This window comes from Topomyia yanbarensis, chromosome 3 (assembly GCF_030247195.1).
Source record: "Topomyia yanbarensis strain Yona2022 chromosome 3, ASM3024719v1, whole genome shotgun sequence".
NCBI classification, from domain to species: Eukaryota; Metazoa; Arthropoda; class Insecta; order Diptera; family Culicidae; genus Topomyia; species Topomyia yanbarensis.
Genome location: NC_080672.1, coordinates 60239454 through 60253767, shown reverse-complemented (window position 1 = coordinate 60253767; position 14314 = coordinate 60239454). Strand labels below are relative to the sequence as shown.

Here is a 14314-nt window from a genome sequence, read left to right as displayed (position 1 = left end):
GCACGGTACAATAAGTGGTTAAACACAGTTAACCATGTTCGAATTCGCATTCGTTTATTTGCTGTGTGTAAAGCTTAACACGCGCGCGATTTGAAACGAACGGCTATGATAAGGATCGAGTCGTGAACACACGATGATTTGAAAAATTAAGTTAGTAGGGTGGGTTTGGATTAAGCTCAGCAACGTGTGTGCTGCTTGCTAGTTAGCGTTGGGAAAAAATTATTTATTTTTGTGTTATGAAATTCTCAAGTCATAATGCTTTCGGCGGGTTGTAAGTACTTAGAGTAATGAACCTATTGGCACACACGTTTCATATTTTGGATACACGTGATTTGTTTTTATCACTAAGGCATCCGATAACATGCTTCTGTAAGTGTTTCTAAAGCGCGGGCGGACTCTACTGGGTTTGTGCTTACTTAAAGGCGGGGGTTAGTTGGAGATTTTGGTGGGTGTGGAGACTGAGTTTGTTAGAGCAGTGACCAAGAATGGTTTTTATTTTTATCACTGGTTTGCAAGCATTAGTTTTTATACAGATCAAATTCCTTAGGGCATATTCAGCAGTATGGGATTTAATATGGGAGAATAATATTGCAACAGAAACGGTCACATCCCCAGTAGACCGCTTTGTTTTATTATTTCAAATAGTTTTGTTTCGAATTTTGAAACTGATATGTGATGCCGTTTGGTTTGTTGCTTTATTTAAAACACATTTAGATCTGTTTTGAATAAAGAGTATTTAGCACACCAGGCCCGTGCACAGAAATTTCTCAAGGGGAGGGTTTTGATATGTTTTACGTTTCTTTTAAAGGAAAGGCATAGAAATCCTCAAACTGGAGGGCCGAGTCTTGTGTACCAATCAACTTAGCTCAACAAATTTATTAAAGCCTGTTATGGAGAAAGGAATCATCAACAGACACCGCTACCTGCTGGCTCATGGTGGTGTCGGACTGGTTTGTTGTAGTTAAGTCTACCGACTAAACTTAAAGCTCTTGTATATCGCAATTCTCATCCATCCGGGGCAACTTTCGTGGTATATCTGGTGCTGAGAGTTCCTCGGTTGCGGTATTTCTCCCGATACCGATGCCTATTTTCGCGAGCCCTTTAGAAGTCGGCCACTCTAATGGAGAGATTATCGGCGGTGAAATTTCTCCATACTGCGATATCTTTATTTTCTCCGATTTCGTGTTGTTCCTGCTTAGCACCCCCTGACCGACTTTTCTGTGTAAATAGTCTACTCTCAATTGTTGCTAATATCGAAACTTGTCGAAACGTGAGTCGATCCAGAGAAGCAGACCAACTTGACTTATTTCCCTTTCTAGCCATCCGTGGAAGGTTTCTTCCTGGGTTTCTACAACGACTTGTTTTTAAAGTGACGGAACTTAAATGACATTAAATTTGTCATAACGGCTCGCAGTATATTTTTTCCAGAACACAAAGTTCTTAATTTTTTAAGAGTTATTAAAAACCTTCACAGGAGGGGTTTGAGCCCACATAACCCTCCACTTGCGCACGGGCCTGCAGTACGCTTCACTCAGATTCGATCGACTTGGAAAAATAATTTTGAGTCAAGTAATGACCGAAGGGCACGTTCAAGAGTGGTTAGTTCTAAGTTTTTTGTAGTAAATAATATTACTATGAAAGTGGATACAGTCCCTGTAAATATTGTCGTGGAGAAAATGTTCATTGTTTTAAATTGTTTGCATCTTCTAGAATACTGAAAGCGATGCTATTTCTTTGAAATAAAAATCAATTAATGGCACAAGTTAAAAGGGAAAAACTTAAGTGTATTCTACTGCATTGCGGTTATGTCTCTGACATTACTCACTCATCTTTTTGTTCTCGTCTTTCATCTAGCATAACTTTTTTCTGATCATATCAAGACAAAAAAAATCCCATTGAAACACGTACATTTTCAAAACTGACAGAGCTTTCCAAATCTTACCACTTGTATAGACCACTGCTAAAGAATTGATAAAGTGTCCGAATATTAAGTGCTACATGTTTTAACATTTGATTTAATGTGTCCTTTTGGCGGTCGAATCTGGCATGGAATGGTTTTGAGTTCAGAACGAATTAAAATTGAAGTCATTTTGAAATTTCTCAACAAGTTAAAAAATTTCGGGGGGGGGGGGTCAGGACCCCCAGGATCCTCCCCCTGGATCCGTCACTGGACACACGGTGCGGAAGAAAACTGTTTTTTTCGTTTTCGATTTTCGCACTATTGTTCGTTCCTCCTTAATGTTGTTGAATCCAGCGAGTGTCTATAGCGACATCAATGTTTGACAAAATATCAGCAGACTTCCCTGACTGTGGACAAATTAACTGTAGTAGCGGCTTTAGATAATGATAGAGGCGCTAGAGAGATCATAAAGAGTCGACATATTTCTTCGGAGCAAGTTTTGAGCCGCCACGTCCCGTCAAAGTATCAAGCTGATTTCTGGCAAAAGTCCATCCAAAAGTCTTCCGGTTTTGCGGTTTGAAAAAAATCGATCTTGCTTTTTTACATATTTGGAACCTACGCATTAGTACAAATATGCCATATGAAGGATTTGATCTAAACCTGCTGTTGGAATGTTTCAATTCATTCGAACGTAAAAGCTATATGTTCTTCTAGAGTGGGTTTCATTGTTATTTTGTTTCTGAATTTTGGATTTCGAAAATGCATTATCTTTCAGTTTTATTCTGTCGTCTGAAAAAAGGTGGTTTCAAATTTAAACAGAAACTCATGAACTCGAACTTACTCGTAATGTAATCATCAGTAGGGGAGAGTGGGTAGGCTTGATCCCACTTTTGTTTTTTTTTCTAATAACTTTTCAACGAAATAAAAATTTTAATTGCAAAATTCGACATCTTGTAGTCAATTCGAATTGTACGAGCTATGAATAATGTGTCAATCCGAATACTATATCCTGTCAGCAATATGAACAGTTTTGAAAATCATGTCAAAACGAGGTTTTTGTGAAAACGTGTGGTAATTTGATCCCCCGCCTACTAGGGCTAAAGAAACAAAGCACACTATGACCTATAGACACGAAAGTTCAGTTAACCACCTGTCCTGACAAATTAACTATAATGATACTACCTTTTTAGATGCACGACATACTTTAACCACAGTAGAAAGTCAAGACAACTATTTACGGTAAATCAGTGCTGTTTAACTGGCTTTCCCAACTTTCAATAACTTATATCATGATTTGTTCACGGAAAAAATATTTTAGATAAATGAATAGAGCCCGGTACTTTATGAAAATGATGCTTTTCTATTTCAATACATTTCGAAAGTGTTTGAGAGAACTAATGATAGGGATCAAGAATACCCATTGTCACAGGGATCAAAGATACCTGTTGTATAAGGTGAACAAAATTTAAATTTATTTGCATGTTTTGCGAAATTTTTTATTAAAAAAGGTGTTTTTCTAGACAAAAGCCCTTAGAAAGTAATCGTAAATGAAAATATTCATAAATAATTAGTTCGACTATCTCATACAACCGCTCAAAAAAATTGTAAAAAGATCTTCGAGATGGATTTAAACACATATTTTCTAAAATATATCACAACTTTTCCAAACCAAATGTAATACATCAGATTTGTTTATTAAACATCATAAATGAGCAAATACTTCATTTTCTTTTTATATTGTGATAACTTTATTCGTATAGATTATGAGATATGGCCAGGGAATCAAATATCCCCAAGGATAGGGTGACCATACGTCCTGGTTTCCCAGGACATGTCCTGGTTTTGCATTGACTGTCCTGGTGTCCTGGGAAGCAGAGGAAAATGCTTGATTTGTCCTGGTTTTTATCCTGTAAGCCTAATATATTTCTTAAGTTTATTCAGTCTTCGCTTTTCACTATGCTCCAGATCGCAGTTACGACCGACCGCAACCATAACTGCAACGTATACTCATCCTCAATCTGAATGCGACAAACAAAACTTAATACAGTCGAATCTCCCAATTGTACTTTCCGATGTTTAGGTAGGTAGGTAGAATGGAAAAAAAAATCAGTTTGCTTCTGAAACCGAACATGTCCGAACCTGAATGCGCTGTGTCGGGAGAACGAATGACGAGGGAAACGAACCAAACATTTCATTCATCGGTATTATTTACACCAAGCTATCCGCCAGTTTTCATATAACAATCAATTAAACGGAGAAATTTTTGGTAACAACGGAACGGTTTTGCAGCTCTCAAATCGAGAGATAATGGCTGTCATTGGAGATTTCCAGGCATAGCACAGGGAAGCTATTTAGGATCGCTGATGTTTCTGATTTATGTCAATGTCGTGTTTTTAGTACTGAAAACTCCTCGGTGGTCCTGCACAGACCATCTCAGCATGAAACGTTTGCTGATGGTGGTGTAAATCTGAAAAAGTTCTTGGTGATCGAATTCCGACGAGACTTTCTGGCAGAGCTCTTCCTCCCCGACTCCCAGAACCTTTTTACAATCGAAGCACTGCCTGCCAGACCCAGAACTTTTTAACTGCCGAAAACATGAAGAAAAGGCAATGCCGATTGAGAGGTAACGGGGGGAAGCGGGGACTGTCCTGGTTTTTACTCGCCTGATATGGTCACCATACCCAAGGATCAACTGTCCTCACTCTCCCCTAGAGTAGTAAAGTTCTCCTAGCAAATCTTTTCCGTACGGTCACCAGAAAGGTGCACTAATTTGACCCATTTTTGATACACCTTATGACTCGTCGATGGAACAGGGAAAAAGTTTAACCAGGAATACCACTGAAATTGCGACATGGTGGAACAACACATTTAATCGGAGGACTCGTTTTGAAATTTATAACTTCAATTTAGATCCGCTTAATGCTAGTATTAGTCGGGATGTGCGTCATTCGATAGAACATCTGTTCTCTAAACCTTTTTCGTTAAAATATCGTTCGAAAATGCAACTTGCGAAACAAAAAATACAATTTAATGAACGAAAAAAAAATTTTCCTCGTATTTTGACAGCTCTATTTCAAACATGACCATTTTGACTGCAGCGCCGCCCTATATGTCGCTTTGTCGTTAGATAACAAATAAGTATGTCTCTGTAGGAATACGCACGCATTCTGTCAGCGACTTTTGGAAGCAGCACTTCGAGGAAGGAACACAACAGGAGGATGAACAAAAGGAAGCGGACGGAAAAGTGGCAAGACATCGGCGAGGTGACTGACTCGAAGCACGAAGGGACGTAAGGAAGGACAATTTATTACGTAAGGACCAGTATCGTAATCAGACGGACGGCATATTACAAAAATCCATGTTCAGACACCGCTACGAAAGACTCGTTCAGGCAACAATGATCGCAAAAGACGCATCTAATACCTCAGAATCGACAGCACGCATTATAAACGAGGGATCATTTGAGAAACTCGACAGGTTCACACACGTAACCAGTACGGGTAAGAAGTAATTAAGAGCATCCGATCCCAAGCGTCAAGGCAGTAATAACGATGACGATATGTACGAATATGACAACGACGCAAGAAGGCCTCCAATATCAACAGGAAGTTTCGCAGTTTGAAGGATAGCCACGCTTGGGATCGGATAAAGGGTGGGTTGTTGATTATTGTAACATTTTAGATTGATTAGCAAATCGGCTATAGTTATCGAAATGAAACCAAAGTTTTACAGTGGTTCAGTACATATTTATTTCAACTTATATACATCGGCTGAGCTTTAGAATGAGGAAAATTGACATTTGTTATTGACGCCCTGCATCAGTGGTAAATCCAGTATGTTTTCTCAGTTTTTCAATTTCCTCATCGATTCTTTTTCCTCCTTCGCCATTCCTCTCGTCTTGCGAAGTTCGCGCTTCATGACCAAAAGGTTTCGATCGGATGGAGTCCAGGACAGTTCGGTGTATTCGTGGCACAAAATCTACCGAGTTATCCGCATGCTATTCCGGTATATTTTTGGTGAAATAAATGTGTTATATGTTGCGCTTCTTTCATACAGCATGAATTAGTTTGTGTCGCTGTGTATTAGTTGCTAACTTCTTGGAGGTCATCTCTGATGTATTCAATCGCATTATCCAAGGATTTTAAGCTAGTGGTAACGTAGTATGTATGCAGCTTTTTTCCGGCGGCGTATCCATTTCCTGTTTTATGTGAAGGGACTATTCAATAAAGTAATCAATCGCATAAAGAACACTAATGACATACTTTATCACAAAAATCTACTTCAAATTGGGAGGAAACACCCAACTTTCGTGAACAGCAAAATATTTCTGTTTTTTTTATAGAAACACAACAATCAGCGTTTCCCTTGGATAATTTTTGCCAGCTGTTAGTGGCCCCAATTAACGGATACGATTCTCTAGTTGGGGCGCAGTCGTGACCCAACTAACGAATTTGCTCTGTAGTGGCATGAGGCCAAAACAACTGTTTTTAATCGTGCTGCTTTTATAACAGCTAAAGTCGTTTCCGAAGATACACGGTATTATAAATCACTACGTTTCGCACTAGTACATATAGCCTTCTAAATCAGAAATTTCAAAACGAATTTCGACAGCTTCTTCCGTTCGAAACGGTCATCCACAGCAGTCCTTACCTGTGAAATCTTCCTGTCCCGGTAACCGCTTAACACTAGACAAAGTTCACGAAACATCTAGTTTTCTGGCCAAGTCCCATGTCGAAATATTCGGATTCCGCTTAAAATGAACAATCAATGCTCTATCGGTTTTTTTAACGCGTTGTTCCTGGTTCTCGTCCATCTCCTGACTTATGGTCTACTGTCATCCATTCCGGCAACCTTAGGATGGCCTTTGAGGCGGTCGAGTGTCCATCAGTTTTGCTAATGGCGATTTCGCTTGAACCTGAAACTGAGTCAGGTTCTAACCCCAACTGCTGTCAGTTCATACATTTTGACAGCAGTTGGGGTTAGGAACTGACTCAGTTTCGCTTCAAACGAAAACCACATAAGACGTGATGCGACAACCCAGGAATTTGCATGTGGGCGAAAGAAAAACTTTCGCAAACGGTTTTCTGATTTTCTTCCATCTCTAACGGAATCTCACTGACAAGTGACAACTGCTAAACTTAGCTGATGTAATAAATAGACTCTAAAGTGAAACTGGGTATATTTTTGGGTAATTTCGGCCAAGCATGAGAAAAGTTACGCAGGCTTCAAGCTATCGCAATAGTTATCCACACACCCTTTATTCGTTTATTTCCTTTTATTATTTTCCATCTCTTGAATTTATAAAAAGCCCAAGGTTCCATTAAGCTAACGCATTTAGCCGCATCAAATAAACGGTTTGTATAAAAAGTGGTTTGTTTTGAAAGATTGAAACCGTACAATTTCCCTAATCGTATTTAAATAAGAAGTTATCTATAGTAGGTCCTGTCAGTATTTTACGTCCTGGGGCCGGTGCGGCTCTCGACGGCCCTGCTCCTAATGACCCAATTGCAGGTGCCCTGGTAGATTCACCACTGCACATGTGGCCCTATTCTGCGCGGCGTGTGAATTGGAACGACCAATCTCACCTCACTCTTGGTGACTTCTCACCCAATTCTGAAGCCACTTCCAGTGACATGAGACTCCCATTTAACGCCAATGGGGAATCCCACCCCATCCAAGTCGACACGATGAGCGTAGTAGTCGTCTCGCGTCACACACCGCGCAGAAGGCGGCTGCAAGGAAGCGAGCCAAAAAGGGATATCGTGATAAACTCAGTGATAATAATTTTTCATGTGAAAATTTTAGATTTTATTGTCAAAGTAGTGAATTATCTGGACCCTTACTCGTGAGTGATAGATTCCTGCTCATATCATTGTTAGAATCGAGAATACTCCTGCAGAGATTTTTCAAATCAGGAAACAGTTTTTGTTTATTTATCAAGTGTAACTCTGCAGCAAACCAAACGACATTATCCTCTGAATTTTATTTAGGAACATAAATCTAATATTAATCTTAGCGAGAACTACAATCTAAGCCAGTAATCACCACGTAGTACTGTGTGTATCATCAATCTCACAAATGTACCTGGTAGTAGTCGTAGTTTGTATTGGTAAGCAAACAAGCGCTACCGAGGCTATTCCCGCAACCAATCCAATAGAGTCGGTGTAAAGTACGTGATAATGCAGTCTGCTCCTGCTCGGCGCATGCCAATTAACACCTCCCACAGGACTGTTCGCAAATCGAAGGCACCAATTTTACCGGCGTTTAGAAGCATTGAATATTCGCCTGAAACCTGAAAATGTTTTTAAATTTAATTTAATTCACCACCACGTTATTCGCATCAATGACATCCATCTTTCGTGGTTAAAATGGCAACAAAACGTTGGTAAATTTTATCAGCTGTTTTACCTGATAAATGAAAAGCGGTAGCTCAGGGTAATCGTCTTTAACCTGCTTTACGATGTCCAAATATGCCATGCCCGGTTTCACCATCAGCATATCAGCGCCTTCTTCGACGTCACGTTTCTGTTGATTGATATCAGATTTTAATCGAAAATGGAATCAGAATAGTCAAGATTCGTCACATGGACTTGTACTGAATTCTCTCCCATTTGAAGTAAATGTAGCAATATATACACCTATAAAATTGCATCTTTTATATGTACTCTAGCTTAATATTTATCGGGTTTTTAGGAACACAAGCTACCGCTTGTTTCCCTCAAATGACAAACTCAGTACAATCACCAGTATTCATAAGCCCTCAACCTACCGCCGCTCGTTTAGCGAGGCCCTTCGAACCCGGTGGCAGCTGGTAGCACTTTCGATCTCCGAACGCCGGTGCCGACTTGGCCGCATCGCGAAACGGCCCATAGAACCCGGAGGCAAATTTAACCGAATAGGAAAGCACCGACACCCGGTTCTCCATCTGGTTTGCCTTCAGAATCTGCTTGATTGCCCAGATCCGATTGTCCATCATGTCCGATGGGGCAACAATGTGAGCGCCGGCCTTCGCGTAAGCCAACGAAACCTCCGCTATCCGCTTGATACTGGGTTCATTGTCGATTACACCGTCACTGGTAAGAAGTCCGCAGTGACCGTGGCTGGTGTAGGGACACAGACAAACATCGCAAGCGATCAACAGATCCGGAAACCACTGGCGAAGCAGCGGCAGGGCTCTGACCACCGGGTTGTCTTTCGAGTCGGCACTGGAACCGGTGTCGTCCTGTTGGTGAATGATAAAGCGTTTGATGTTAACAGCAAGATGCTAATTGGAAACCATCTTACCTTCGGTAATTTTTCTGTCACCGCAAAGAGCAAAATCGAAGCTAAACCTTTCTCGACGAGCGGTGTTAAATGTTTCTTCAAAGGGGTAATACCATAGCGTGCCATTCCCGGCATGCTGGATATTTCCTGAATTGCGTCGTCATCGTCTCTGTAAAATCAACCCGCAAATCGTCATCAAACTATGATATAGCAGTTTTTAAGTTATTCCGGTTGATCATACAATCAATTCAGTCTAGGAACTTGGCTAACACTTACACCAGAAAAATCGGATACATAAGATTGTGTGCAGCGATGTCCACCTCCCGGCACTGCAATTTTCGCAAGGTAGGATGAAAGATGCTACTGTGAAGCTTAGTGAAGTCGGACATCCCGCTCGAGTGATTAGCAATGAGGCACTGGCTTAAGTCTACGCACTTTCACTCGTGTGCACGACACAAAGTAGCAGTAACTGTTGTGTAATTTCGATGACATCAAGTTTGATTGAATGAGACGTTTTCAACGCTCTAAGTATTGGTTAAGTATGGGGAGCCGACTGGAGCTTTGGAATCGTACACTTCAGTTGTCCCAAAAATATAATTAACTTTTATTCAATTAGCTCAAGAAATCTGCATCGCACTAACGTTAAATGGTTACCACAATCATTCACATTTTTAAAAATTTGATCTAAAATCGAAGCAGTTTTATGTTTACAAAACAAAACAGTAAATAACTGGGCGGCAGAGTTGCCAAGCAAATTGGGGTATCTGTTGATTTATCGGATGAGTTCGTTGAGTTGCATAGGGTAGCTACTCCGACTTAGACCCCTATAGAAATATCTGCCTAATTTTAAGTCTGCCGTACACATTGGTACACCTCGAGAGTTCGACTATGGTTTTTGGAGCAAGATATTGCGCCAACTTTCAATCACTGGACATTTTCCGCCGTAATCCCTCCAAACTGAGAAAACCAAAGTTTTACTGCTTCTAAAAAGTATTGGTCGTTTTAAAATAAAAGCGATTCAATATAACATCAATTATTTAATTTCAACTGTTTTCTGGCGGAATTCTCGTATGAAGATTCCTCAATTGAATACTTTGTAATAATGGTGTCTCTTTTCGACAGTTATGTAAGAAGTTTCGGTAATACGACAAACAAAAGAATGTTTTGGATTCGTGTCGCAAAACATATACGTGGAAAGTGATCATTTATTTGAAAAAATTGATAGAGTAATTTGAGACTAAAAACTGTAGAATTGAAGTGTTGTACCGCAAAAATGGATTCTAATTTCACTATTATTTTTATGATCCGCTCTGAAATATTCTCGAATAAATTGAATGGTGACGTTACTGTTGTTTGGTGAGAAATAAGGGAAATAAGTACATCAATAAAATTCTCATATTAATCTACAATATGTACCATATTATTAGATAAACTGCTGTCAAAATGTATGAACTGACAGCGGTTGGGGTTACTGACTCAGTTCGGGGTCAAAAGAAAACGCCATAACAAAAGCCATGGTACTCTTATCTGGCAACACTTCAGTGGGCGGCTAAAATTCAGGGAAACATTTCGCTGTCGTTTGATATGTTTGAAAAGTTTCACTTCTTGCATACAATCGAAGACTACATATTAAGAAGACTGATATCTCTTTCCTTCCCCCATACAAACGAGAAGCGACAGAGGTTACAGCGCCTCTATTGGAGGAAGGTAGGAAGCTTTATGTAAAAGTGTATATGTGTGTGTGCATCACTATGGGAAGTACCACCTTTACCCGCAAGTGGCGTTGCTGTCACTGTCTCCGGATTCTGGACAGAGTTGCCAGTCTTCTTGATATGCAGTCTTCGATACAATGCAAGTTTGAGTTCAAGCGCTTTCCAGTCAAAAATTTGCTGGCTAACGGCGAGCTATTTGCCAACTCGGTTGCGCTACTTGCTCTTTAATTTGCCGGCAAATTGAGGACTAATAGGGGGCGATCGCAATTGCAATATGTGGGCGATTTGGCACAGTAATTTTTTGCCGCCATACCCGCACTTAAAACTCCCACGGAACGCGCCATTTTATCCCCCCTAATTGCCTAATATGAAAATTACAAATAATACTTATTTTCGGATTCATTATCCACTCACATAAACTTGTCAGCATACTAGGTAATCACCACCATACTATTGCAAGAATCAATGGTGAAATTGGTATTTGCTAAGACTTTAGGCCAGGGATCTTGTTCTACAAAGCTTATGCCCGCTTGGAAGAAAATCGGGTTGCCAGCAGAAATTCGTCAGAATTCCGGCAGGTGTCAAAATTATCAAAATGCAGGCAGATTCGCCTCACCGGTTCTTCTTTGCTAGTATTTTTTTTCATTTTCGCCATATTTGCAACAAACTTCCAAGAAGGATATAGTTTCGGTAGATGAAAAATATAAGGAGAAACAAAGATTTTGTCGAGTGCGTCGTATTGAAAATACCAATGTATTTTGAGTATAATTTAAGTAAATAATGAAAGGATTTAAAAATACTTCTGTTGCACTTAACAAGGTACTTAATGTAATTAATGTCGATGTGTATGTACTTAAAGTACTTACAGTCAGAGCCGTAGCGTGCGGTTGGCCATGTTGGCCCCGCCAAGGCCGCTAAACTTATGGGGCGCTAAAATCTTGATCTGCTTTATAAAATAAGTGAGGTTAAGTCATAAAAGAAGTCAGTATTGGAATATCATTCCCAGGTACACACAAAATTATTGTTTGAAAGTCGAACTGAAAAAGAAAGCTAAAGCAGACAGCAAAAAAGGCGCAAAACTGAGAATCTACCAAAGGCGCCAGAAGACTGCGGTCCTGTTAGTCCAGAATAAACAACGAACAAGACAAACACTTCAAATTTCAACAAAAATAGTGAAAATTATTGCAAACTTTTTCCGCTCGTTTTCTCAGTTTCGTAGGAACTGATGGGCATTCAGAACAGCAGACACGCGAAACGTGACCAAAATAGAGGAAAAGGAAACCACTCGGGAAGTAATATCTTTCGCTTCGCTAAGAAAGCAAAAAAAAACACGTTCGATAAGTATCGAGTTCACTTTATTATTAGCAGCAGTGAGATAACAGCGTTTGCAGTAAAGTTTATTTAATCTCTACACACTTTTACTCTACGAGGGGTGTTCACAGTACTCATTCTATTCCTACACTCCTCCTGGATGAGTACTGAAACTCCTTACGGTTTCAAACCAATACAGTTCACAAACTTACACATCATATTCGGTCCAACGGGCTTCGTAGACGCATCGGCTATCATTTCGTTGGTTGGACAGTACACTAGCTTCACAATGTTCTGCTCACACAACTCTCGCACAAAATGTCGTTTAGTATCAATATGTTTCGAAACCTGTAGTTGAGCGTCTGGTCTGCCGATCTCCGGCCCAATCCGAATCCGTATATCCAACTAGCTTCCATTTCTCCTTCGATCCATATCGTAGCTTCCAGTCCTTTGTGGTGTTTAAGTATTGTAAAACACGCTTCCCAGCTGACCAATCCATATTATTTGGCTGGCTAACTTTTCTGCCTAGAAGGCCGACACTGAGAGATATGTCGGGTCTTGCATTTACGGCTAGATATAAGAACCCTCCTACCAAGCTTCGGTACAAAGATGGATCATCAAAATCCTTGCTGGTCGGATTTTCTAAAGTGTATCCGGTATCCATTGGGGTTCTCACGGGCCGCGAATTTTCCATCTTGAATTTTCGGATCAAGCTATCGATGTACGGGGTCAATCTAAGCGTAAAACATCCGTCTTCTTTCTCTATTTCGTATCCCAGGAAATGCCGAACATTACCTAGTGCCGTCATACCAAACTTTTGACGCAGCGCCACAAATACTTTGTCGATCCCCTCTTCACTAGTGCTTCCGATTATCAAATCATCCACATACACTAACAAATATACTTCACATTCTCCACGACGTATATATAGGCACGCATCTGTGTCGCACGGTTCGAACTTCAACTCAATAAGTGCGGCATGCAGTACCTTATGCTAGTATCTTGCAGATTGACGTAATCCATAGACGCTCTTCCGTAGCCTGCACACGAAACCTTCCTTGCCATTTTGTACGAAACCTGGAGGCTGGTTCATGTACAGCTCCTCCTCAATGGTGCCGTTGAGATAAGCAGTCTTCACGTCGTACTGCTTCAGCTTCAATCGTTTCTGTGCGGCGACCGCCAATAATACGCGTAATGTCGTCTGCCGCGTCACTGGGGCGAACACTTCTGTAAAATCCACTCCGGGTGATTGAGTGCATCCTTGTGCCACTATGCGAGCTTTGTGCTTGACTACACAACCGGCATCATCACGTTTCAATTTGAAAACCCATTTCGCGCCTATCGCTTTCTTCCCGGCTGGTTATCGCACAAGCTCCCATTTTTTATTCACAGCATGTGCCTTCATTTCTTCGATCATCGCGCACTTCCACTCAGGGATCACCGATGCCTCTCTATAATCACATGGTTCTTCATCAAGTGTAGCTTGTCCCACCGAAAAATCATCGTATCTCTTTGGTAGTACTCCGCGAGTAATGCGGTCTTTTCTTAACAACACTTCAATATCTCCAGTTTCATCATTGGGTACATCTTCAAATCCGTAAAAGTCGCTTCCGATAGATTAGTTTGCATCACCGTACACTGAATGTTCTTCATCTACATTTTGATCGCTGTTACATTGAATCGTCACTTCTTCGCATGGCTCCTCCATCGGAGTGGTACGCTCCTCGAAATTGTTGCCTTGCTGCTCAAAACCATTTCTGAGCTCCATAAACTTAGCGTCACGGCTTATGACTACTCGGTTTGTAGCGCGATCGAGAAACCGATAGCCCTTGTGCTGACCGGAATAACCGATGAACACTAATTTGTTTGCCTTTGCATCAAATTTCTTCCGTTTAGCATCAGGCACGTGGACGTAAGCTTCGCAACCGAATATCCTTAAATTTTCCAAATTCGGGGCTGTACCCGTCCATAACTCAAAAGGGGTTTTATCCACGGACCTTGATGTAAGTCGATTCTGTACATAGTTCGCTGTGAGAATCGCTTCACCCCAATAGCACTTTGGAAGCCCCGAGTCCAACAACATGCAGTTAGCCATCTCCTGCAACGACCTGTTCTTTCGCTCTGCTAT

General features: G+C 40.7%; 1 protein-coding gene across 1 annotated transcript; it reads right to left on the bottom strand.

The window, feature by feature from the left end:
- Nucleotides 1–7717: 7717 nt before the first annotated feature.
- LOC131691619 (delta-aminolevulinic acid dehydratase) lies at nt 7718–9903 on the bottom strand. Its single transcript, XM_058978153.1, has 5 exons — nt 9440–9903; nt 9185–9332; nt 8670–9122; nt 8309–8425; nt 7718–8192 (listed from the first exon to the last, which is right to left on the bottom strand). Exons 1-5 carry the CDS (start codon nt 9550–9552, stop codon nt 8034–8036), a joined length of 990 nt encoding a protein of 329 aa, XP_058834136.1. The 5' UTR covers nt 9553–9903; the 3' UTR covers nt 7718–8033.
- Between the last annotated feature and the right edge of the window lie 4411 nt (nt 9904–14314).

Excerpts from the sequence above, each read along its gene's own strand:
- LOC131691619 (XM_058978153.1), bottom strand. The coding sequence starts at position 9,552 with ATGTCCGACTTCACTAAGCTTCACAGTAGCATCTTTCATCCTACCTTG. Across the intron at positions 9,123-9,184 it reads TGACAGAAAAATTACCGAAG|GACGACACCGGTTCCAGTGC; the intron begins GTAAGATGGTTT and ends ATTCACCAACAG. Across the intron at positions 8,193-8,308 it reads TACCGCTTTTCATTTATCAG|GTTTCAGGCGAATATTCAAT; the intron begins GTAAAACAGCTG and ends AAACATTTTCAG.